Below are 24,637 nucleotides of genomic sequence, written 5' to 3'. Positions count from 1 at the left end.
AGAGCTGTACGTTTGTCTCGATAATGTGAAGTGCATAATCAAAAGCTATATCAATAAGCAAACTGTTTCACTGAACTTGAGAAAAAGGGCTAAATCATATGTCTAAGTTAAGACAATTATAGCTGCACTTCATTTCATATGTCACAAGAGGGAACCAAATAGCCATAGGAGCCATACAGTAATAGGTACAAGGGTCCTTCGAATAAACAATATCATTTCACTTCCATGGTAAAGAGGAGACCATAACTTAGACTTGAACTATGATTTAATTAAAATAGTCAACATAAGTAAAATATTAAATATAAACAAAAACATCTAAAATATTCAAAAATCTGTGTATAGATCTGTTAAATTTACAAGCCATATAAAAAAAAAGCCACTAAATGCTATTTCATAAAGTACCCTTAAAACAATCAAAAGGCATCTAAGTGAGACTGTTCCAGCAGTGGAAGATAAACCTTGGGAAACAGAAGACATTCAATATAGACTTGTCTTCTTCATTATCCTTAGAAACTCCTGCTCGTTGATCTCTCCATCTCCATCTCGGTCTGCTTCGTCAATCATTTCCTTTGAAAGATGCATTGTTTTAACAGTCAGGATTTCTGCATTGAGTATGTTTAGATGTGAGCAGAACGCCAACAAGTTACATCCTAACATACCTGCAATTCCTCATCTGTCAGGTTTTCACCTAGCTCCTTGGCAACTCTCTTGAGATTTTTGAAGGAAATTTTTCCTGTGCCGTCATCATCAAATAAGCGGAAAGCCTTCAGGATTTCTTCTTTTGAGTCTTTTTCACTCTGATTAACAAACAAAAAAACAATATATCAAGATTATGTAGAGGAGACAAAATTCCAACCAAAAGATTTAAAATAAAAAATTATTGGTCATGTACACAGATTTGCTATTGCAGGTGCAGGGAAATGATTGTGTTTTCTAGTACCAACAGTAATATATATTTTGACTGGTACTAATATACACTACCGTTCAAAGGTTTGGGGTCATTTAGAAATGTCCTTGTTTTTGAAAGCAAAGCTAATTTTTGTCTATTAAAATAACATCAAATTGATCAGAAATAGTTTAGACATTGTTAATGTTGTAAATGACTGTTGTAGCTGGAAACGGCTGATTTTTAATGGAATATCTACATAGGCGTACAGAGGCCCATTATCAGCAACCATCACTCTGTTCCAATGGCACTTTGTGTTAGTTAATCCAAGTTTATAATTTTATAAGGCTAATTGATCATTAGAAAACCCTTTTGCAATTATGTTAGCACAGCTGAAAATTGTTGTCCTGATTAAAGAAGCAAAAACATTGCCTTCTTTAGACTAGTTGAGTATCTGGAGCATCAGCATTTGTGGGTTTGATTGCAGGCTCAAAATGGCCAGAAACAAATACCTTTCTTCTGAAACGCATCAGTCTATTCTTGTTCTGAGAAATGAAGCCTATTCCATGTGAGAAATTGCCAAGAAAATGAAGATCTCGTACAATGCTGTGTACTACTCCCTTCACAGAACCGCGCAAACTGACCCTAACCACAGTAGAAAGAGGAGTGGTAGGCCCCAGCACACAACTGAGCAAGAGGACAAGTACACTAGTGTCTAGTTTGAGAAACAGACGCCTCACAAGTCCTCAACTTGCAGCTTCATTAAATAGTACCCGCAAAACACCAGTCTCAACAGTGAATATGTGACTCCGGGATGCTGGCCTTCTAGGCAGAGTTGCGAAGAAAAAGCCATCTCTCAGACTGGCCAATAAAATGAAAAGATTAAGATGGGCAAAAGGCGGAGGTAGCGGTCATCAATGCGAGCTGTGCCAAGAAGGTTTGCTGTGTCTGTCAGCGTAGTGTCCAGAGCATGGAGGCGCTACCAGGAGACAGGCCAGTACATCAGGAGACGTGGAGGAAGCCAACAACCCAGCAGCAGGACCGCTACCTCCGCCTTTGAGCAAGGAGGAGCAGGAGGAGCACTGCCAGAGCCCTGCAAAATGACCTCCAGCAGGCACAAATGTGCATGTGTCTGCTCAAACGGTCAGAAACAGACTCCATGAGGGTGGTATGAGGGCCCAACGTCCACAGGTGGGGGTTGTGCTTACAGCCCAACACCGTGCAGGACGTTTGGCATTTGCCAGAGAACACCAAGATTGGCAAATTCGCCACTGGCGCCCTGTGCTCTTCACAGATGAAAGCAGGTTCACACTGAGCACATGTGACAGACGTGACAGAGTCTGGAGACGCCGTGGAGAACGTTCTGCTGCCTGCAACATCCTCCAGCATGACCGGTTTGGCGGTGGGTCAGTCATGGTGTGTGGTGGCATTTCTTTGGGGGGCCGCACAGCCCTCCATGAGCTCGCCAGAGAAGGCCTGACTGCCATTAGGTACCGAGATGAGCTCCTCAGACCCCTTGTGAGACCATATGCTGGTGCGGTTGGCCCTGGATTCCTCCTAGTGCAAGACAATGTTAGACCTCATGTGGCTGGAGTGTGTCAGCAGTTCCTGTAAGAGGAAGACATTGATGCTATGGACTGGCCCGCCCGTTCCCCAGACCTGAATCCAATTGAGCACATCTGGGACATCATGTCTCGCTCCATCCACCAACGCCAGGTTGCACCACAGACTGTCCAGGAGTTGGCGGATGCTTTAGTCCAGGTCTGGGAGGAGATCCCTCAGGAGACCATCCGCCACCTCATCAGGAGCATGCCCAGGCATTGTAGTGAGGTCATACTGGCATGTAGAGGCCACACACACTACTGAGCCTCATTTTGACTTGTTTTAAGGACATTACATCAAAGTTGGATCAGCCTGTAGTGTGGTTTTCCACTTTCATTTTGAGTGTGACTCCAAATCCAGACCTCCATGGGTTGATAAATTTGATTTCCATTGATATTTTCTGTGATTTTGTTGTCAGCACATTCAACTATGTAAAGAAAAAAGTATTTAATAAGAATATTTCATTCACTCAGATCTAGGATGTTATTTTAGTGTTCCCTTTATTTTTTTGAGCAGTGTATATATACACACACACACACACACACACACACACACACACACACACACACACACACTCACACACACACACACACACACACACACACACAGTACCAGTCAGAAGTTGACACACATACTCATTCTTTATTTTTACTATTATTCTAAAATATGAAATAACACATATGGAATCATGTAGTGAAACAAATAAAAACATATTTTAGATTCTTCAAAGTAGCCACCCTTTGCCTTGATGACAGCTTTGCACACTCTTGGCATTCTCTCAACCAGCTTCACCTGGAATACTTTTCCAACAGTCTTGAAGGAGTTCCTACATATGCGGAGCACTTGTTCGCTGCTTTTATTTCACTCTGCGGTCCAACACATTCCGAAACATCTCAATTTGGTTGAGGTCGGGTTATTGTGGAGGCCAGGACATCTGATGCAACACTCCATCACTCTCCTTCTTGGTCAAATAGCCCTTACACCGCCTGGCCAGAGCTTGAGAGGATCTGCAGCGAAGAATTGTAGAAACTCCCCAAATACAGACGTTACAAGCTTGCAGCGTCATATCCAAGAAGACTCAAGAATGTAATCTCTGCCAAAGGTGCTTCAAAAAAAGTACAGAGTAAAGGGTCTGAATACTTATGTGAAATGTGATATATCCATGTTTTATTTTTAATACATTTGCAACATTTTCTAAAAACCTGTTTTTGCTTGGTCATCATGGGGTATTGTGTGTAGCTCTGGAGCAGATTTTCATTAAGGATCTCTGTAGTTTAATCCGTTCATCTTTCCCTCAATCCTGACTATTCTACCAGTCCCTGCTGCTGAAAAACATCCCCACCACCATGCTTCACCATAGGGATGGTACCAGGGTTTCTCCAGACACGATGCTTGGTATTCAGGTCAAAGAATTCAATCTTCATTACACATCAGACCAGATAATCTGGTTTCTCATGGTCTGAGTCATTTAGGTGTCTTCTGGCAAACTCCAAGCGGGTTGTCATGTGTCTTTTACTGAGGAGTGGCTTCCATCTGGCCACCCTACCATAAAGGCCTGATTGGTTGAGTGCTGCAGAGATGTCAGAGTAACCATTGGGTTCTTGGTCACTTCCCTGACCAAGGCCCTTCTCCCCCGATTGCTCAGTTTGGCCAGGCGGCCAGCTCTAGGAAGAGCCTTGGTGGTTCCAAACATCTTCCATTTAAGAATGATGGAGGCCACTGTGTTCTTGGTGCCCTTCCCCAGATCTGTGCCTCGACACAATCCTGTTTCGGAGCACTACAGAAAATTTCTTCGACTTCATGGCTTGGTTTTCGCTCTGACATGCACTGTCAACTGTGGGACATTATACAGACAGGTGTGTGCCTTTTGAAATCTTGTCCAATCAATTGAATTTATCACAGGTGGCTTCCAAGTTGTAGAAACAACTCAAAGATGATTAATGGAAACAGGATGCACCTGAGCTCAATTTCAAGTCTCATAGCAAATGGTCTTATGTAAATATTTTTATTTATTTATTTTATTTCACCTTTATTTAACCAGGTAGGCAAGTTGAGAACAAGTTCTCATTTACAATTGCGACCTGGCCAAGATAAAGCAAAGCAGTTCGACACATACAACGACACAGAGTTACACATGGAGTAAAACAAACATACAGTCAATAATACAGTATAAACAAGTCTATATACGATGTGAGCAAATGAGGTGAGATAAGGGAGGTAAAGGCAAAAAAGGCCATGGTGGCAAAGTAAATACAATATAGCAAGTAAAACACTGGAATGGTAGATTTGCAATGGAAGAATGTGCAAAGTAGAAATAAAAATAATGGGGTGCAAAGGAGCAAAATAAATAAATTAATTAAATACAGTAGGGAAAGAGGTAGTTGTTTGGGCTAAATTATAGGTGGGCTATGTACAGGTGCAGTAATCTGTGAGCTGCTCTGACAGTTGGTGCTTAAAACTAGTGAGGGAGATAAGTGTTTCCAGTTTCAGAGATTTTTGTAGTTCGTTCCAGTCATTGGCAGCAGAGAACTGGAAGGAGAGGCGGCCAAAGAAAGAATTGGTTTTGGGGGTGACTAGAGAGATATACCTGCTGGAGCGTGTGCTACAGGTGGGAGATGCTATGGTGACCAGCGAGCTGAGATAAGGGGGGACTTTACCTAGCAGGGTCTTGTAGATGACATGGAGCCAGTGGGTTTGGCGACGAGTATGAAGCGAGGGCCAGCCAACGAGAGCGTACAGGTCGCAATGGTGGGTAGTATATGGGGCTTTGGTGACAAAACGGATTGCACTGTGATAGACTGCATCCAATTTGTTGAGTAGGTATTGGAGGCTATTTTGTAAATGACATCGCCAAAGTCGAGGATTGGTAGGATGGTCAGTTTTACAAGGGTATGTTTGGCAGCATGAGTGAAGGATGCTTTGTTGCGAAATAGGAAGCCAATTCTAGATTTAACTTTGGATTGGAGATGTTTGATATGGGTCTGGAAGGAGAGTTTACAGTCTAACCAGACACCTAAGTATTTGTAGTTGTCCACGTATTCTAAGTCAGAGCCGTCCAGAGTAGTGATGTTGGACAGGCGGGCAGGTGCAGGTAGCGATCGGTTGAAGAGCATGCATTTAGTTTTACTTGTATTTAAGAGCAATTGGAGGCCACGGAAGGAGAGTTGTATGGCATTGAAGCTTGCCTGGAGGGTTGTTAACACAATGTCCAAAGAAGGGCCAGAAGTATACAGAATGGTGTCGTCTGCGTAGAGGTGGATCAGAGACACACCAGCAGCAAGAGCGACCTCATTGATGTATACAGAGAAGAGAGTCGGTCCAAGAATTGAACCCTATGGCACTCCCATAGAGACTGCCAGAGGTCCGGACAGCAGACCCTCCGATTTGACACACTGAACTCTATCAGAGAAGTAGTTGGTGAACTATAGGCGAGGCAATCATTTGAGAAACCAAGGCTGTCGAGTCTGCCGATGAGGATGTGGTGATTGACAGAGTCGAAAGCCTTGGCCAGATCAATGAATACGGCTGCACAGTAATGTTTCTTATCGATGGCGGTTAAGATATCGTTTAGGACCTTGAGCGTGGCTGAGGTGCACCCATGACCAGCTCTGAAACCAGATTGCATAGCAGAGAAGGTATGGTGAGATTCTAAATGGTCTGTAATCTGTTTGTTGACTAGGGCTTTCGAAGACCTTAGAAAGGCATGGTAGGATAGATATAGGTCTGTAGCAGTTTGGGTCAAGAGTGTCCCCCCCTTTGAAGAGGGGGATGACCGCAGCTGCTTTCCAATCTTTGGGAATCTCAGACGACACGAAAGAGAGGTTGAACAGGCTAGTAATAGGGGTGGCAACAATTTCGGCAGATAATTTTAGAAAGAAAGGGTCCAGATTGTCTAGCCCGGATGATTTGTAGGGGTCCAGATTTTGCAGCTCTTTCAGAACATCAGGTGAACGGATTTGGGAGAAGGAGAAATGGAGAAGGCTTGGGCGAGTTGCTGTGGGGGGTGCAGTGCTGTTGACCGGGGTAGGAGTAGCCAGGTGGAAAGCATGGCCAGCCGTAGAAAAATGCTTATTGAAATTCTCAATTATGGTGGATTTATCAGTGGTGACAGTGTTTCCTATCTTCAGTGCAGTGGGCAGCTGGGAGGAGGTGTTCTTATTCACCATGAATTTTACAGTGTCCCAGAACTTTTTTGAGTTAGTGTTGCAGGAAGCAACACTTCTGCTTGAAAAAGCTAGCCTTGGCTTTTCTAACTGCCTGTGTATAATGGTTTCTAGCTTCCCTGAACAGCTGCATATCACGGGGGCTGTTCGATGCTAATGCAGAACGCCATAGGATGTTTTTGTGTTGGTTAAGGGCAGTCAGGTCTGGGGAGAACCAAGGGCTATATCTGTTCCTGGTTCTAAATTTCTTGAATGGGGCATGTTTATTTAAGATGGTTAGGAAGGTATTTAAAAAAAATATCCAGGCATCCTCTACTGACGAGATGAGATCAATATCCTTCCAGGATACCCCGGCCAGGTCGATTAGAAAGGCCTGCTCGCTGAAGTGTTTCAGGGAGCGTTTGACAGTGATGAGTGGAGGTCGTTTGACCGCTGACCCATTACGGATGCAGGCAATGAGGCAGTGATCGCTGAGATCTTGGTTGAAGACAGCAGAGGTGTATTTAGAGGGCAAGTTGGTTAGGATGATATCTATGAGGGTGCCCGTGTTTAAGGCTTTGGGGAGGTACCTGGTAGGTTCATTGATAATTTGTGTGAGATTGAGGGCATCACGTTTAGATTGTAGGATGGCCGGGGTGTTAAATATGTTCCAGTTTAGGTCGCCTAGCAGCACGAGCTCTGAAGATAGATGGGGGGCAATCAGTTCACATATAGTGTCCAGAGCACAGCTGGGGGCAGAGGGTGGTCTATAGCAGGCGGCAACAGTGAGAGACTTGTTTTTAGAGAGGTGGATTTTTAAAAGTAGAAGTTCAAATTGTTTGGGTACAGACCTGGATAGTAGGACAGAACTCTGTAGGCTATCTTTGCAGTAGATTGCAACACCGCCCCCTTTGGTAGTTCTATCTTGTCTGAAAATGTTGTAGTTTGGGATTAAAATTTCAGAATTTTTGGTGGTCTTCCTGAGCCAGGATTCAGACACAGCTAGAACATCTGGGTTGGCAGAGTGTGCTAAAGCAGTGAATAGAACAAACTTAGGGAGGAGGCTTCTAATGTTAACATGCATGAAACCAAGGCTATTACCGTTACAGAAGTTGTCAAAAGAGAGCGCCTGGGGAATAGGAGTGGAGCTAGGCACTGCAGGGCCTGGATTCACCTCTACATCGCCAGAGGAACAGAGGAGGAGTAGAATAAGGGTATGGCTAAAAGCAATAAGAATTGGTCGTCTAGAACGTCTGGAAGTAAAAGGAGGTTTCTGGAGGCGATAAAATAGCATCAAGGTATAATGTACAGACAAAGGTATGGTAGGATGTGAATACAGTGGAGGTAAACCTAGGTATTGAGTGATGAAGAGAGAGATATTGTCTCTAGAAACATCATTGAAACCAGGAGATGTCATTGCATGTGTGGGTGGTGGAACTAATAGGTTGGATAAGGTATAGTGAGCAGGACTAGAGGCTCTACAGTGAAATAAGCCAATAAACACTAACCAGAACAGCAATGGACAAGGCATATTGACATTAAGGAGAGGCATGCTTAGTCGAGTGAGTAGAGAGGTTGGTTGGGGGGTCACAGCGATTTAGACAGCTAGCCAGGCCATCGGTAGCAAGCTATCATAGGATGGAGGTCTGTTATTAGCCACCTCTTGCATTCCGTCAGTAGATTAGTGGGGTTCCGTGTGGTAGAGGGGATTAATCCAAATCACACAACAACAAAAAAAAAAAAAGATATAGTTATAGAGGCCCAAGAAGAAAAATAATAATAATAATAAAAATAAATAAAATTGTCTGATTGTCTATTCAGATAGCAGCCGATAAGACAGCTAACGGTTAGCAGTCCGCAGATGGGCGTTCAGGTAACGTCGCGACGGAGGAGCCAGCCGGATAACTCCTTCGGGTAGATAACGTCGGCAGTCCAGTTGTGAAGGCCCGGTGGGGCTCCGCGTAGGCAGTAAAACGGGTCCGGATAGGTGATTGTAGCCCAGGAGTGATTGATGGAACTCTTCAGCTGGCTAGCTCCGGAATAATTGATGTTTGCTCCGGAATCGACGAAAGCCGATAGTCACACGGATAGCAGCTAGCTAGCTGTGAGATCCAGGTATGAATGTCCAGAGTTAGCAGTTGAAATCCAGGGACATGGAGAGAAAAATTGGTCCGGTATGTTCTGTTCCGAGCCGCGCCGTACAAAACTGGCGATAGATTTTCGGGCTAAAGGATGATCACAAACCGTGGTTAACTGAATACTAACGATTAGCCAGTAAAGAAGCTAACTAGCTTCTGATTAGCTTCTGGCTAGCTTCTTGGAGGATTACAGGTTTGAGGTAAATAATACTTTTTTTTAATAAATATAAATTGGTGAGGCGGGTTGCAGGAGAGAGTTTTGAAGATGAGTTTATGGAAAATTAAAAAATATATATAAAAAGGTATGTGAAAAAAGTTGTAAATAAATACTATATATATATATGTATATATATATATATATGTGTATATGTGTATATATATGTGTATATATATATATATGTTGTAAATAATGTGTGTATATATGTGTGTGTATATATATATATTTATTATATATATATATATATATATATATATATATATATATATATATATATACACACATATATATATATATATACACACATATACATGATATATATATATATATATACACACATATATATATATACATATACATATATATATACATATACATATATATATACATATACATATATATATACATATACATATATATATACATATACATATATATATACATATACATATATATATATGGGACATGACAAGACGAGACAAAAGACATCTGAACTGCTATGCCATCTTGGAAATATGATGTTTCTTATTTTTATAAATTTGCTAAAACTTCTAAAAACCTGTTTTCACTTTGTTATTATGGGGTATTATGTGTAGATTGATGAGAGAAAAAAAATTGAATACATTTTAGAATAAGGCTGTAACGTAAAAAAAAATGTGGAAAAAGTCAAGGGGTCTGAATACTTTCCGAAATGCACAGTATATAAAGGAAATAAATAAATTAGGCCCTAATCTATGGATTTCACATGACTGGGAATACAGATGTGCATCTGTTGGTTACAGATACCTTAAAAAAAAAACATTTTTTTGGTGTGGATCAGAAAACCAGTTTGAATTGGGTGTGACCACCATTTTCATCATGCAGTTGATCAGGCTGTTTAATGGCCTGTGGAATGTTGTTCCACTCCTCTCCAATGGCTGTGCGAAGTTGCTGACTATTGGCGGGAACTGGAAAATGCCATTGTACACGTACAAGCATCACAAACATGCTCAATGGGACAGGTGGGTATGCCGGCCATGGAAGATCTGGGATATTTTCAGCTTCCAGGAATTGTGTACAGATCCTTGCGACATGGGGCCGGGCATTATTATGCTGAGGTGATGGCGGCGGATGAATGGCATGACAGTGGGCCTCAGGATCTCATCACGGTATCTCTGGGAATTTAATTGCCATCGATAAAATACAATTGTGTTCATTTTACCATAACAGCACCATCAGGCACTCTATTCACAATGCTGACATCAGCAAACCGCTCCCCCACACGACACCATACGCGATGTCTGCCATCTGCCCAGTACAGTTGAAACCGGGATTGAAGTCAGCCCCGAAGTCAGTTACGAAGCCAAACTACAGTCAGGTCAAGACCCTGGTGTGGATGATGAGAACACAGATGAGCTTCCAACAGACAGTTTGTGTTGAAATTCTTCGGTTGTACAAACCCACAGTTTCATCAGCTGTCCGGGTGGCTGGTCTCATACAATCCAGCAGGTGAAGAACACGGTCTGCGGTTATGAGGCCAGTTGGACGTACTACCAAATTCTCGAAAACGACGTTGGAGGCTGCTTGAACATCAAATTCTCTGGCAACAGCTCTGGTAGACATTCCTGCAGTCAGCATGACAATTGCACACTCCCTCAAAACTTGAGTTTTGACATCTGTGGCATGGCATTGTATTGTGTGACAAAACTGCACATTTTAGAGTGGCCTTATTATTGTCCCCAGCACAAGTTGCACCTGTGTAATGATTATGCTGCTTAATCAGCTTCTTGATATGCCACACCTGTCAGGTGGATGGAATATCTTGGCAATGTAAAAAAATGCTCACTAACAGGGATGTCAACATTTTTGAGAAATAAACTTTTTGTGTGTATGAAACATTTCTAGGATCTTTTTTCAGCTCATGAAACATGGGACCAACACATGTTGTGTTTATATTTTTGTTCAGTGACCAATTGTGAACCAATCCTTTAATCGCTTCTTGACTAAGAAAATACATACCATTTTCTGTGTCATCATACAGAGAAAGTCATTAAAATCAATGGTCCCAGAGCCCTCCTTGTTGATGTCTGCTATCATCTTCTTGATTTCTTCTTTCTTTGGTTCAAAGCCAAGGGCACGCATGGCAACCTGGAGCAGCAGAAAAAAATGAATTGTTATATTCAAGAAACAAAATAAATGTGTTTTTTGGGGGGGAAACTAAGCATACGCTAAAACAGTGGATGGCATTATGGTGACTAGCTGAGTGAACCATTTATATTCTATGGTATAACCTACCTTGAGTTCCTTCACGTCAATTGTTCCTGAGCCATCTGTATCAAACAAGTCAAAGGCCTCTCTGATCTCCTGCTTTTGTTCCTCTGTCAAGTCTGGTTTAGGACATGCCTTTTTCCTCTGGTTGGAATTGGTGTTGTGTTTTCGGTAGCTTGAAGCCTGTAACATAACAACAAACTGTCAGAGTTTACCTGTAAAGCTGATCATAAGGGAAACATTGATAGTATCATAATAAGCCTTATTGTAGATGGCTAGCTAATGTTACTCTATGTAGCTTGAGTTGATGCGGCGCAGGTCCTAAAGTCTCCCCTACCAGCCAAATGCTGATAACAGGTCAGATTTAACATTATTCAGAATAGCAGATTTTGATGCACTCTGTATACTGCTGTTCTGAAGTGCATTGATAAATTGGATATGAATTAAAAGGTATGTTGTTCCCTATTTAGCTAAACACCATGTGGCTGGTAAAGGGTCCGTTTATGGCACTGCTGCTCAGTGAGATGGTACACATTAAAACTGAAAATATGTTCTGCATGGGGGAGGAAGTTACTTGGAGAAACTATCAAGGAAATGGCACTTGAGCCCCAAGTCAATGATGCTAACGCAATAAGCCAACTTAGCTATCTAACATGCAAACGTTTAGCAAACTGAAGTGCTGTAGTGGCTAAACCCTGTGAAAGTGATCTTAAAAAGCTAACGTTATTTTTGCCACCAGCTAGCTAACTTTACTAGCCACAACGTTGCAGAATCGCTGCTGTAAAGAGTTGAGTTACGTTACAGAAGCTCACTAACTTGAAACCCATCTGTGTACCTAGCTCAACGGAAAAAATAGAAACTGCTAGCTGACTAGCTAGGAAACTATAGATAAGTAACTAAAGTAGAGCTACATACCATCTCCAAATATTAGCACTGCGACGAACAAAATAGATGTATTTGAACTCAACGAAGTGTATCAGGCGACATGTAAACAAAGCTTGCCTGAAACTACTGTGGTATGCGTTATTTTAAATGACAAGGGAACAGTCCATCAGAAAATGAGTAAACCTTCAGGAAACGACGACGAGGGCTTGCTTTGACCAATAGTGAAGTAAGTGGGTGGGACATAAGCGACTGCGACCGTTGTTTTGTTCTTTTCGTGTCTCTTAGCAACAAGTGGGCGCTTGTTTGCGCACGCGCACACACGGATTACAACTGGATGAGTTTGAGCCAGGCTGAAGCTCACAGAGAACCTGGAACTGTAGCACGCCACACGAAGTTCTTAGGAAAAAGTAAGTTCATCGTTGTGTTGTGCTATAAATTTGCTACATTTATATTATCTTCCTAACAAGCTAAGCCTTTCAATGTACTTATCTGATGTTTTAGGGCAGGACCAGGTTGATGTTAGCTATCACAGCTAGCTAGCCAGCTACACTGCAGAACTACACCAAAGTATTTATTGCTATATATCTTACTGTGTATTAATGATCCTTCTGGTAAATAGTTTGGAAATGTGTTCTATTTTCACACTAATAGTGAATGACCCAAATATACATTTTTTTTTTACACCAATAGAGAATGACCCTAATATAAAATTCCTAACATCTCAATCTTACAGGCGTCACAGAAAATGGGAAGTACAATTATTAGTCAAAGACTTCATGTTGGACTGCAGCAGCTCACAGCTTTGGCGGCTGTCACACATTCCTTTTTGGGCCCCAATAAAAACCACAAGTTTATTCAAGACGAGTCTACCGGGGAGTCGTCCTTGGTGTGCACATGTTTCCGCGTCTTGGAACACTTAGACCTGACCTGCTCTGTAGGTCAGCTGGCCAATGAGACAATCCAAGCTCACCAGAAGGTCTTCCACTCTGGTGCGGGGTGCCTGCTATTTATGGCTGGGGTCTGGAGCAGGGCTGCCCTCGAATGTCTCCACAGAGACATTTCAATCCCACATATTGTGTCAGCCATGTCTGAAGGGCTGGATATATGTTGCAAAGTCTGCAGGTCAAACAGTGTCTCGATTGAAGACGTTCGACCGAATGCTTCTGATAGTGGCACATCAGTACTCCAGGGCTCTCCACACACAGTGTTACGTAACCCTGTCACAGGGATGAACCCTAGCCATGGGGCCCTCAACAACAAGAAACAAAGCAGAATAAAACTCACTCACAGCAGACATTTTTGTGCAAATGATGAAGCTGATAAGAACACCACACCAGGGTTATTTTCCCATGCAGTGAGTTCTAAAGGAGTTGATATTGCTCACCTCGCTGAAGCTGTGAGCCATGGATGTGTGGATGCAATGAGCTTAGTGGTTGAGGTGAGCAAGATGCAGTCAAAGAACAATGGAAGTGGTGACAGCTGTAGAACATTTGATGTCAACAAGCTGGTAACGTGCACTCTGCCAGGCTTGTCAGAGGACCATTCATGTGTTTTACCAGGTTGTGTTATTCTGCTCTCTGCAGAGCAGGCTTCCCTTGTACATCACATGAAAGAACAGAAGTGGCAAGTTGTTCTCATTAATGGAGATCTCAGTGAAAAATATCGCCATCTTGGTTTCAATAGCAAGAATGACATCAGCCAAGTGACCGACAAGTTGGACTTGAAAGGCCTCAGCAAAGAAGATGATTGGGAAGACAATGTTTTAACAACTCTGTTGAAAAACAATGTGAATCTAGTTTTAGTCAATGGAGAGGCAAGTGAAAGACTCACCCAGCACTGCATGAGTCACCGTATACTTGTGGTTGAGAGGATGAAGCCTGACATTTTGAAGGACTTTGCGGAAACAACAGGAGCTGTCCCTGTCACCTATGCCACACAACTGAGTAAGCACTGTGTCGGCACCGGGGTAGAAATCTCCATATGGAGAGACTGCAGTGGCAACAGAAGGAGAGCATCAATGGCTGTGAACATTGTCGCTGATCGCACTGCGCTGGTCACAGTGGTCCTCACCACCTCTGTGCACAGCAAGCTGCAGACCTTGGAGGACTGTTTCTGGGGCTGTGCCTATCGCCTACACCACACACTGAAAGACAGGAAACTACTCCCCGGTGCTGGAAAGACTGAATTGCTTTGTGTTCAAATCCTTCAAAAGCACATTAAAGATAATGGTGAGCAAACAAGAGGCAAAGATGGAACCTCTGCCCCACAAGCTAAACAAGGAAGAGCAGGAAACCCACACAGGGCTGATGTGTTTCAACTCATGGCAGATGGTTGGATGGACTACATTTCCACTCTGATGTTGAACAGTGGAACCTGTTCAAAAGTGGACGCTTGGACTACAATCAATCAGCAGCTGATAGATTTGAATGGGGGATTATCTCTAGATGCTAATTTCTCAAGACTGCTATTAAGAGATGACACCGAGGATGGTATGATGTCCCCAGATATGAAGCGCAGTGCAGGGAAGGTCTATGACAATATGACAGTGAAGTTGGAAGCATGGAGGAAAGCCCTGGATCTTGTTTTCCTTGTGTTACAGACAGACACTGAGATCATTACTGGCATAGATCCTAAACAAGTGGAGGGGCAATCAAATGTTATGGTGCTTTAATGGTTTTAACACATTGTTGCGCACTATAATTTTTGTATATTATCATGAAATGCATAACATGTCTAAATGTGTTTTATTCTTTGAATCCAAATATGCTGAAAAATGAATAAACTGTTGTAATTTCAGAAGTATAATTTAAGTTATTAGAGCTTGTCGGCCATTATTAAATTGCACTGGCCCAGCAACATTTTACCACATGGGGGAGACAAAGGATATGAACGTTAATCTATTTCACATGGTTTCCAACTCTATGGCTATATCAATAAACATGTCAAAATCCAGTCACTGAGGTGCTTGTGTGTTCAGATCTCAGTAAATGTTTTCATGCTTATTCCCATCCTAGAATTACATCTAAATCATCTTACATCCCACCTCGTGCACAAGTTATATTATATGTTCCACCCAGAGCCAAAGTTACAGAACAAGCATTTTTCAAAACCTTTATTAAACTAGGCAAGCCAGTTAAGAACAAATTCTTATTTACAATGATGGCCTACCCCGGCCGAACCCTAACCCAGACAGCGCTGGGCCAATTGTGCGCTGCCCTATGGGACTTCTAATCACGGCCGGTTGTGATACGGCCTGGAATTGAACCAGGGTCTGGGTCTGTAGTGACGCCACTAGCACTGAGATGCAGTGCCTTAAACCGCTGCGCCACTTAGGAGCCCAGAAGCATAGCATGTGACGTGTCATATTTTGTTAACCTCTTATCACTGACTACAAAGTGAGCATTATAGGTTATTGAGGTGATGTTCACAGTATTGCATTCAAAATGGAAGATCATAGCTTGTCTTCTATAACCAAATGAACAATAAATGCACTGTTCAAGTGTCACTGATATGGCTGAGGGAAATACATTTTTTCTGTCAGTGTTTGCATGAGTCTGTATTTGCTTCCTTTGTGTTATTTGCCTATGTGTCTGCACTTCAAACACTGCATAGGTCTAAGTCCCAGCCAACAGGACATGGTTTCATGACTTGCTTGGTCCTGTTTGTCATAACATAGAATAGTTTGCAGAAAAATAAACATTTCTAGACAAAGTAAATGTGTCTGTCAGATCTGTATAATCCACAACAATGTCCACATTTCTTATTAGGTCCCAGGAGCTGCCTTGTTTTTATGTAACGGTAAACTTTAATTATGAGCTTGTCACCTTGTTTTGGCTGACCATATTTCCATTGGCCATAGTCTAACAAAGGTGCTCCATAGGGATCGTAACAGAGATGGTGAGGGCTTTACTTTGGGATCAAGAGGAATTTTAACTCGAGCATCACTCAATGGTGGTGTTGCTGTGAATGGGTGGGGGTGTGATGACCAATGAAAACATGACATCTGAGAAGGAAATGGGTCAGACCAAACTGGTGGCAAATTTGGAAGTTCAAACTAGGGCCAGTTTTTTTATGTGTCTGCTCACAACCCAACCTGCATTGGAGAGTCTGAAGCAAACCAAAGCCTGATGCTTCATCATGGCAAACAGAGAGTGAGACAGTGTACCTGGAGATGAATGTGTTTCTATGTGAAGTAGTGTCTGAAAATTATTCCCTTGGCACACAATTCCCACACAAAGACCTTCAGTTTCAACACGGAATTGATTCTGAAATGATTATCAGTCCATCTGAGGATAGCCAAGTGAATAGAAAGTATTATTTTGTGCTGAGCCATTGTGGTCGGCCTGTGGTTTAATGTTTCATTGATATGCATGCATCTAATCAAAATGATATGATCAACCCTGCATACAGTAATCTGCGTTCTGTTGTGTCCAGTGCACACTTTGAAAACAGACATTCATAGTTTTGACTCTGGTTAAAGTTGATTAAAAGTAAAACATATCGAAATGGCATAATTGAAATGAGCTGCTTCATACAGTTCACAACTTAAAATAGAGTTTCTATGTCAAGGGTCCTTTAAAATCTTCAATGTTTATATATTTCCTTGAATTCAATTAGACAAGCTATTGTAATGTACTCTGTTGTACTTTCTGCTGCATATTTCATTTGTTCTTCGATAATGTGGCACAGAATCACTGATTCTACCCAGAAGTTCTAAGAAGCTAAGCTGAAGCCACCACTCAGGTTGCACAAGCCAAGGGTCTCTTATGACGCAGTTTAATCAGTAAGCCCCAGTCTTACCCTCCTTTCTCTGCTTGTGCTGTGTAGGGTTGTCTGGTTCAGTTAGAAAGTCAAAGTGTGTGTGTGTGTGCTTGCCTCGGAGGGCGCATGCGAACTGAGGCCCATAGGGAAAGTCTCCCCAGATTTCAGCCAGCTGCCCTGCTGTAAACATTTCAGCGCTTAAGAGTGGAGGAAGAAGACGATGGAAGGTGGAACACACGAATCCCCATCCAAACTACACTCGAATATCAACTCTTAGCACTTTCTTAAAGGAACAAGAAGAGGCCAGTGAGGGGTGGACCTTGCTGTCGCGGCTAACAAGCTCCTTTCCAAGTGCTGCTAGCGCTTAGATTCCTCTCTGCTTGGGAGTAGAGGGCATGCTGCACCAGAGGGGTGTTCTCAAACAAACTATCTGACCCTGGGGGTTAACTAAAATCAGGCTCTGTGAGGCTCGCTGGGGAAGGGAGGGGACAGCAGTTAGCATAAGGCTACTGTGGGGCTGCTGCACTGGTAGCACACAGCAGCAGCAGGGTAGAGGATAGAGGGAAGAGGAGATGGCAACAGGAGAAATCACCACTCTACCCGCCACACCTGAAGATGGAGGCAGTGGCGGCTTCCTTCCAGGAAACTTTAAGGAGCCCAAGAGGTTGTACTGTAAAAATGGAGGCTACTTCTTGAGGATAAACTCTAACGGAAGCGTGGACGGGATCAGAGATAAGAACGACCCCCACAGTAAGTAGTTCCAGTCGCTTGCATGGCAGACAAAGCTTCTTTATGCGTTTAAAGGGTAACAGGGACGTAACCGTGAGGGGAATCATGGAGGACTGAAGGGAATTTTTACGAATGAGTGTGTTTATTTATGGCTTCTACAGCATTCAAATGACAGTCTTTCGTGTAGTTCTTTTACATTCGCCTTTGCAAGTGTTTTCATGAATGTGGTGGGTTTTGATCTCATTCACTCAAGTCATCTTGATGTGTGTAACACAGACATTCTTTAAATGTCACTGCTATTACGTCACATGTAATTCAAATGTCCAGAATTAAAATATGATGTAGCTTTCGTGTGAAATGTGCATTAACACATAGATAGACCAACTCGAGTCCACATAAAGGCCATTGATAGAGATTGAAGCACTAGGTTTGTGTTCTTATCAATTCAGTATAATATTAAAGTATCATTGATTAGCTTTAAATTTAATTTAACATGCAACAACACATTGAAACCACCTCACACATTGAAACAACCTCATAACTCACTAGTTGTTTTTTCTTCAGTGTGTGTCTCTCAGATTGCATCAGTAATTGTGAGGAGGAGAAGGGGCCCATGTAGAAGAGGGGGTTTTCGTCACAGGAAGCACTGCTCAGTAGATCCTTGAGTGACAGATAGGGGATGGGACTTAGAACAGGTGCTTTCAAACAGCTGTCCAAAAATCATCACAAGCAATGAACTACTATGGTAAGAATGGAGACAAGAGACTGACTAGTTTTAATGAAAAGGCCATTGGCCATTTCAATTATTGAAAAACAATTAGCATCTCATTTACTTTACAGCGACATTTATCTTCAATCAACAAGGCATATACAATATTCTATAAGCGTAGCAGTAACCCATACACTAAACTGTATACACCACACTAAACCTATACACTAAACTATAATTTCTGTCATGACCATTCATTCAAATAGAACCAATGAAAATGACTCTGTTGATACGCACATTTGCTTCCTCAATATGATTAAAGCAAGCGATGATGAAATAAACCATTGCCGAACGTTTCACTTAGGGATGTGATCACTAGACCTGCTGTACAGATGCTCTGTAAACACTAGATGCTCCCTTGCATGCAACAACTTCTAATGATGTATTCCTTCAGAGAGGAATGGATCTTCATGACATGAGTCATTAAACAAACCCTAAGTGCACACAGATGCCTCTTATATAGAAGTTTACAATGTATCATCATGTACTATCTTGCCTTATGAGGCCTGTTTGATAAGAACTCTATTGTATTATATATATTTTTTTAACTATGCTATAAATATGCTATTCAAATATGCTCCATTGGCACAGCACACGTAGGCTTATCTGACTCCACAAAAAGTTTGGAGTATTTACAAGATGATCACTTCAACCAAATACAAGCTTTCAATAACTATTACGGAATTATTAATATTGTTTCTCAAAATGTGAAAATTGTGAAGAACGATGGTGAACCACAACTTCGAATGGTTATCTTGCTTATCTGAAGTTTTATGAAGAAATATTGTATCAACTTGTTTGCCTCTGCTATATACTGAACAAAAATATAAACGCAACATGCAACAATTTTACTGCGTTACAGTTCATATAAGGAAATCAGTCAATTAAAATTAATAAATTACACCCTAAACTATGGATTTCACATGACTAGGCAGGGGCACAGCTATGGGTGGGCCTGGGATAGTTTAGGCCCACCCACTGGGAAGCCAGGCCCAGTCAATCAGAATCAGCGTTTTCCCACAAAAGGGTTTTATTAGGGTTTCATCAGCTGCCCGGGTGGCTGGTCTCAGACAATCCCGCAGGTGAAGAAGCCAGATGTGGAGGTCATGGGCTGGCGTGGTTACACACGGTCTGCAGTTGTGACATTTCGCTACACTCGCATTAACATCTGCTAACCATGTGTATGTGACAAATAAAATTTGATTTGATTTGATTTGACGTATTGCCAAATTTTGTAAAACGACATTGAAGGCGACTTATGGTAGAGAAATGAACATTCAATGCTCTGGCAACAGCTCTGGTGGACATTCCTGCAGTCAGCATGCAAAGTGCACTTTTCCTCAACTTGAGACATCTGTGGTATTGCATTGTGTGAAAACTGCACATTTTAGAGAGGCCTTTTATTGTTCCCAACATAAGGTGCACCTTTGTAATAATCATGCTGTTTAATTAGCTTCTTGGTATGCCACACCTGTCCGGTGGATGGATTATCTTTACAAAGGAGAAATGCTCACAAACAGGGATGTAAACAAACTTGTACACAACATTTGAGAGAAATAAGCTTTTTGTGCATATGGGACCTTTTCTGGGATCTTTTATTTCAGCTCATGAAACATGGTACCAACACTTTACCTGTTGCGTTTATATTTTTGTTCAGTATAATACTCTGCTCTATCCATCCTTGTTCAACACCACTAACAACTACCATCAATGGAGTTGCTATCAATTCACTCTGAGACTAAAGTCATTTTTCCTCCTCAGATAAGCTTCAACTCCAGGCGACCTCAGTGGGCGAAGTAGTAATCAAAGGGGTCTCAGCCAACCGCTATCTGGCCATGAATGCAGATGGAAGACTGTTTGGAGCGGTGAGTAAGCATTGCCTTCCTTATAGCTACCAAAGCAGTTACCAAAGCAACTCCATTCCATCTGTGTTGGTATTGTCATGGTCTACAACTCATGCTTTACTCTAACAGGGACAGTCCCATGCCTAAGATGAAGGGTTTTCATTAAGTTCATGCTGAAAGCAAATATTATCTTGTCATACACTGACAACAGATTTTGCTTTCGTATTACACTTAGTGTGGTTAGTGTGGTAGCAGTGAATGGAGGTACTTCTGGGATACTGAAGAAGTCAGAGCAGATAACTGACTGGTGTGTTTCCTTAATGAGTAACCAGACTAGGCAATGGACACATACTGGCAGACACATTACAGACATGGCACCTTCACTGATGTGTTCAATCATCCAGGATCTGTTCTCATACGTTCTCTCGGGGTGGGGGAAAGTTACAGTTTGGTGTTAGCATTTTGTAAATAGACTTGTGTTCAGGTTGAAATTGGAAGCTGGAGGTATTGTATGTTGTTCTGTACTTGTCCTTATTCAGCCCCACTCACCAGCTTTATGCACATGATCATCTGTATAGATCGAGCTTACTTTCTAATACACTCATTACTTCTCACTTTACCTTTCCATTTTAGCACTGCCTTCCATGTCGGCATGGATAGTCTATATATATTCAGATATTAGGTGGCAGGGATTGAACTTTGTAGTTAATGTAAATGAATACACTTTTTATCTTTCCCAGTGTTGCTACCCTCTGAATTTATCTTCCAACTGTTTTTGTTCTGTGTGCCAGGGATTGCTTCCATGTAGGGTTAGGTAGGGCCATAAAAGTTATCCTCTATACTAGGTAGCCATGGTTGAATGGTCAACAGGCCCCCTGTTGTTGGATAGGGCAGGGTATTCTGTTGGCCCTGCTATCAAGAGATATTTGAGCCAGATGTGATTGATGTCATCAGATCTTCCACATGAACACAAAATCACAGTGTGGACAGGAATAATAATTGATATTTTCCATTATTTCATGTAATAACAAAAAATGTAATAACAAAAACCTGTCAGAGGGTAGAAAACGGGGAGTTACTTCATTTCTATTGGACATGAGCAAATCTATTTCTTGCACACGGCCACTAGAACTGAATTGACAATTTGTTTTACTAATTTAAGAATGGATGATTATTCACACATCTTTGGCTTGGCAAAACATCTAGTAAAACTATTGAAAAATTTCTTCATTAGTGTGTGACATTAAACAGGAGTTAGACTGTTCTGGAATGTCCACTGAAACAATGGAGGTATTGAGGTCTGATGTGTTTTACTGGATTAATGAAATTATTATGTATTTTTTGTCAGTTTGCAAGCTTTTCCCTTTTCTCCACAGAGCATGTAAAAATCAACTATATTTAATTATGTCTAAATGAAATGGCTTATTTAGAGGATATCACAATGACTAAACATTTGTGTTGACATTCCAACTACATTTATTTCAACTTTTCCCCTGGCCGCTAAGACCTAGGCTAAACTCCAGTTATGTACATGAAATGTGGATCCTTTTTTTATAATATAAATAACCATCATTGCCCAAAGCTTGTCACTGGTGGACATTCCCCATTGAACATGGCTTTTAGTTCAAGAGTAGGTTTATTCATCTTGGTTTGAGAAACCTGCCCATTACATTTTATTTCATAAGACAAAGACAAGATTTCAAAAGAGTTTCATTGACATTTATCATTGGTTCGGTTTACAATATGAAAGTGGATCAAGTTTTTCAAAGAATAATAGAACTGGATTAACAAATGTTGTAAATTGATCTCTGATTTGCTATCTCATATCTTTCGAACATTCTCTCTCTCTTCAGAGACGGACAACAGATGAATGTTACTTCATGGAGAGGCTGGAGAGTAACAACTACAACACCTACCGCTCTCGAAAGTACCCTGAAATGTATGTGGCACTGAAAAGGACTGGCCAGTACAAGTCAGGATCCAAAACTGGACCCGGCCAAAAAGCCATTCTCTTTCTCCCCATGTCGGCCAGACGCTGAGCTCATCTTGTCGTACCAATCTTAAAGTCAGCCTGGCTGCACACAAACAGACAGGACATGAAGAAATACAATGGAGCGTATTAAATGACTGTGACGACATAATCGTCCTGTAGTTAGGTACTTTAACGGCAATTCAATTCAACTATATAATGTGAGTTTGACTAGAGCTGCTTCAAATATTCTAGTGTACTTTGATACTCTGCTTATTTTTCTTGGTTTAACAATTTTGAAGGTACATTATTTAAGATGAAAGAGAAAGTGATAACACACAAGATTCCACTGAGTAGCTCTGGGCTTAAAAAATGTACTTTTTACTGCACTGCAGCACAGGTTAGCTTGGTCATGCCCAGAACTCTACTTGATACAACTTTTAAATAGAACATTGGGTTGGCAAAGATAAATCGAGCATTGCAAAACAAACAGTATACCTAGTACAATACTACAGTATATGATATTGCACCTCTCAATCTTAACATATGAATGATTCATTTAATTTTAGAACTTAGAGGCCCTGAGTTCTTCCCAAACAGAGTAGCCTATTTCTTCAAATTGGGTATATTTTTTTTATCTTTACAGACAAGAGGTCTTGTGATTTGTGAAAAATGTCCTTTACAGTGATCATCATCGGTACCATTGGCTACACCCTCTTTCCCGTGTAACAGTTCAGAAAAACCTATTCCAGTCTGTCATAAATATACACTTCAAGTATTATGGTGAAAGACCATCCACATGCTCATATGACTAGCATTGACGTGTTCGTGCTATTAGCATCGATGCACTAGGCTAGGCAGGTCCTGGAGGCAGCACCCTGTGGTACGGCTGGTAGAACCTCCCTGAGTAGACAGCTGGCAGCTCCTCCATAGCCAGGTCAATCTTGTCGAAGCCCTGGTTCAGGCCGTGAAGCAGAAGCCTGGCTAGGCGGCTAGTGATAGGAGTAGTGGAGCTAGTCTTGGTTAGCTCCAGCCACTCACAGCGCAGGCACTCCTGGGTGCAGAAGTTGATTTCGTATGTGAGGGGGCTGATGATGTACATGTCGGACATACCAAAAGCACCTGGGAGGTTGTGCTGCTGCCGGATGCTCAGGAGGGATTCGAACTCTGAGCGGACTCCCGTCTCCTCAAAGACCTCACTGCAGTGAAGGCTTGGAAAAAGAAAGTAAACAGAACAAAAGGAGATTTTATATGTTTGTACTGTTCTTTAAACGTCTTTGTTTTGAAAACCTTATTACTGTACATCTTATCTGACTGCATGATAATGCTCACTGGACACAAATAAAAATTGTGTGATACAATGTGAGCGCCCTTAACAACATTTTTACATTGTAATTCATGAAAATGAAATTTGGTTCTAAAAAAGGGAATTCGATTGTACTTTAGTCAAATACAACGCTGCTTCAGTAGGTGGGGCTTTGCATCAAAAGCTGCTTAAAAAAACAAGTTGAACTTGTAACTAGTAAAACGTTTATTTGAAGTCTGTTTAAGTCTTAAAATTGTTTAGATATATGCTTGAGTGTAGTTCATATGAATGTCTGAAGAGGCCGTTTCAAAAAGTAAACATTCCTATGAATAGGCATGTGTGTGTGCATTTAGATATTGTCTATGTATTGTATACGTTATGTGGTTGCATCACTGACCAATGTTTTCTCCTGGATCCGAGAGCCCTCCAGGGAACTTCCATGCATTTACTGTCTGAAATGAAGTCACAATAATATACTTTGAATTAGGATGCAAATTGAATGGGCTGCATCCAAGTCTTTTATTTGTGAAAGTGTCCTCCAGGGTCCTTCAGCATTGATAAGTATGTTACAATTGTATGTGCATAGGGACAAATCCTAACTTATATCCACCTAATTCACACTTGTCAAATGTATGCTTTAATGTTAAAAGTGATGCCTTGTACTCAGATCTAAAGATAGGATTCTGCCTGATGCATTAAATATTCATTTTGATGTCATTGTATATTGTTATTCTTGAGAAAATCTAAGCAACTAAGTTTGGTGTTTAGTTTCACCACTCTTAAACTATATTTAAAGACAGATCGCTGCTGTTTAAATGATGAAGTAGTTGTATACATTTATTGTAGCTCTTGATGAATTCAAATTCTACTTTTTGTTTGCAATAAAATATAAAAACAATATTTTTCTATATTTGATTTCCTTGATCTTGTTCAAAGTTTTGATGAACTGTAAAGCACTACACTTTCATCATTTGATTCCTCTTTGTAAACATACATTCCTACAAAGTGCTATATTTGTTGAAGCTACTTATATCTGCAACAGGGTAGGAAAATTCAAGAATAAACGTATCTTAACAATATACATCAAGTTTTGTGTGGTTTACTAAATTGTGTTCTGGTAAAGTGGCTGTGGTTCTAGATAC

General features: G+C 41.4%; 4 protein-coding genes across 5 annotated transcripts; 2 read left to right on the top strand and 2 right to left on the bottom strand.

Moving 5' to 3' along the window:
* Positions 1-247: 247 nt before the first annotated feature.
* LOC112244665 (caltractin) lies at positions 248-12,282 on the bottom strand. The gene is made up of 5 exons (XM_024412393.2): positions 12,148-12,282; positions 11,260-11,415; positions 10,984-11,112; positions 660-797; positions 248-567 (listed from the first exon to the last, which is right to left on the bottom strand). Exons 1-5 carry the CDS (start codon positions 12,148-12,150, stop codon positions 478-480), a joined length of 516 nt encoding a protein of 171 aa, XP_024268161.1. The 5' UTR covers positions 12,151-12,282; the 3' UTR covers positions 248-477.
* A 142-nt stretch (positions 12,283-12,424) lies between these two features.
* Positions 12,425-15,069, top strand: bbs12 (Bardet-Biedl syndrome 12). Of its 2 annotated transcripts, XM_024412396.2 has the most exons (3): positions 12,425-12,524; positions 12,619-12,684; positions 12,851-15,069. In XM_024412396.2, exon 3 carries the CDS (start codon positions 12,863-12,865, stop codon positions 14,786-14,788), a length of 1,926 nt encoding a protein of 641 aa, XP_024268164.1. In that variant the 5' UTR covers positions 12,425-12,524; positions 12,619-12,684; positions 12,851-12,862; the 3' UTR covers positions 14,789-15,069. The 2 variants fall into 2 exon arrangements, with proteins under 2 accessions (XP_024268164.1, XP_024268163.1); XM_024412395.2 differs by lacking the exon at positions 12,619-12,684.
* A 1,889-nt stretch (positions 15,070-16,958) lies between these two features.
* Positions 16,959-24,574, top strand: LOC112244661 (fibroblast growth factor 2). Its single transcript, XM_024412391.2, has 3 exons — positions 16,959-17,628; positions 20,138-20,241; positions 22,074-24,574. Exons 1-3 carry the CDS (start codon positions 17,451-17,453, stop codon positions 22,257-22,259), a joined length of 468 nt encoding a protein of 155 aa, XP_024268159.1. The 5' UTR covers positions 16,959-17,450; the 3' UTR covers positions 22,260-24,574.
* On the bottom strand, positions 23,043-23,452 carry LOC112244666 (nucleoside diphosphate-linked moiety X motif 6). Its single transcript, XM_024412394.2, has one exon. The coding sequence runs from the start codon at positions 23,298-23,300 to the stop codon at positions 23,043-23,045; it is 258 nt and encodes an 85-aa protein (XP_024268162.2). The 5' UTR covers positions 23,301-23,452.
* Positions 24,575-24,637: the final 63 nt, after the last annotated feature.

This window comes from Oncorhynchus tshawytscha, linkage group LG21 (genome assembly GCF_018296145.1).
Source record: "Oncorhynchus tshawytscha isolate Ot180627B linkage group LG21, Otsh_v2.0, whole genome shotgun sequence".
NCBI classification, from domain to species: Eukaryota; Metazoa; Chordata; class Actinopteri; order Salmoniformes; family Salmonidae; genus Oncorhynchus; species Oncorhynchus tshawytscha.
Note: the sequence above shows the minus strand (reverse complement) of the source record. Positions and strands in the feature narration are given on the sequence as shown.

Excerpts from the sequence above, each read along its gene's own strand:
- LOC112244666 (XM_024412394.2), bottom strand. The coding sequence starts at position 23,300 with ATGTCCGACATGTACATCATCAGCCCCCTCACATACGAAATCAACTTC.
- LOC112244661 (XM_024412391.2), top strand. The coding sequence starts at position 17,451 with ATGGCAACAGGAGAAATCACCACTCTACCCGCCACACCTGAAGATGGA. Across the intron at positions 17,629-20,137 it reads AGATAAGAACGACCCCCACA|ATAAGCTTCAACTCCAGGCG; the intron begins GTAAGTAGTTCC and ends TTTCCTCCTCAG. Across the intron at positions 20,242-22,073 it reads ATGGAAGACTGTTTGGAGCG|AGACGGACAACAGATGAATG; the intron begins GTGAGTAAGCAT and ends CTCTCTCTTCAG.
- LOC112244665 (XM_024412393.2), bottom strand. Across the intron at positions 11,113-11,259 it reads TTGACGTGAAGGAACTCAAG|GTTGCCATGCGTGCCCTTGG; the intron begins GTAGGTTATACC and ends CTGCTGCTCCAG. Across the intron at positions 798-10,983 it reads GTATGATGACACAGAAAATG|AGTGAAAAAGACTCAAAAGA; the intron begins GTATGTATTTTC and ends TTTGTTAATCAG.
- bbs12 (XM_024412395.2), top strand. The coding sequence starts at position 12,863 with ATGGGAAGTACAATTATTAGTCAAAGACTTCATGTTGGACTGCAGCAG.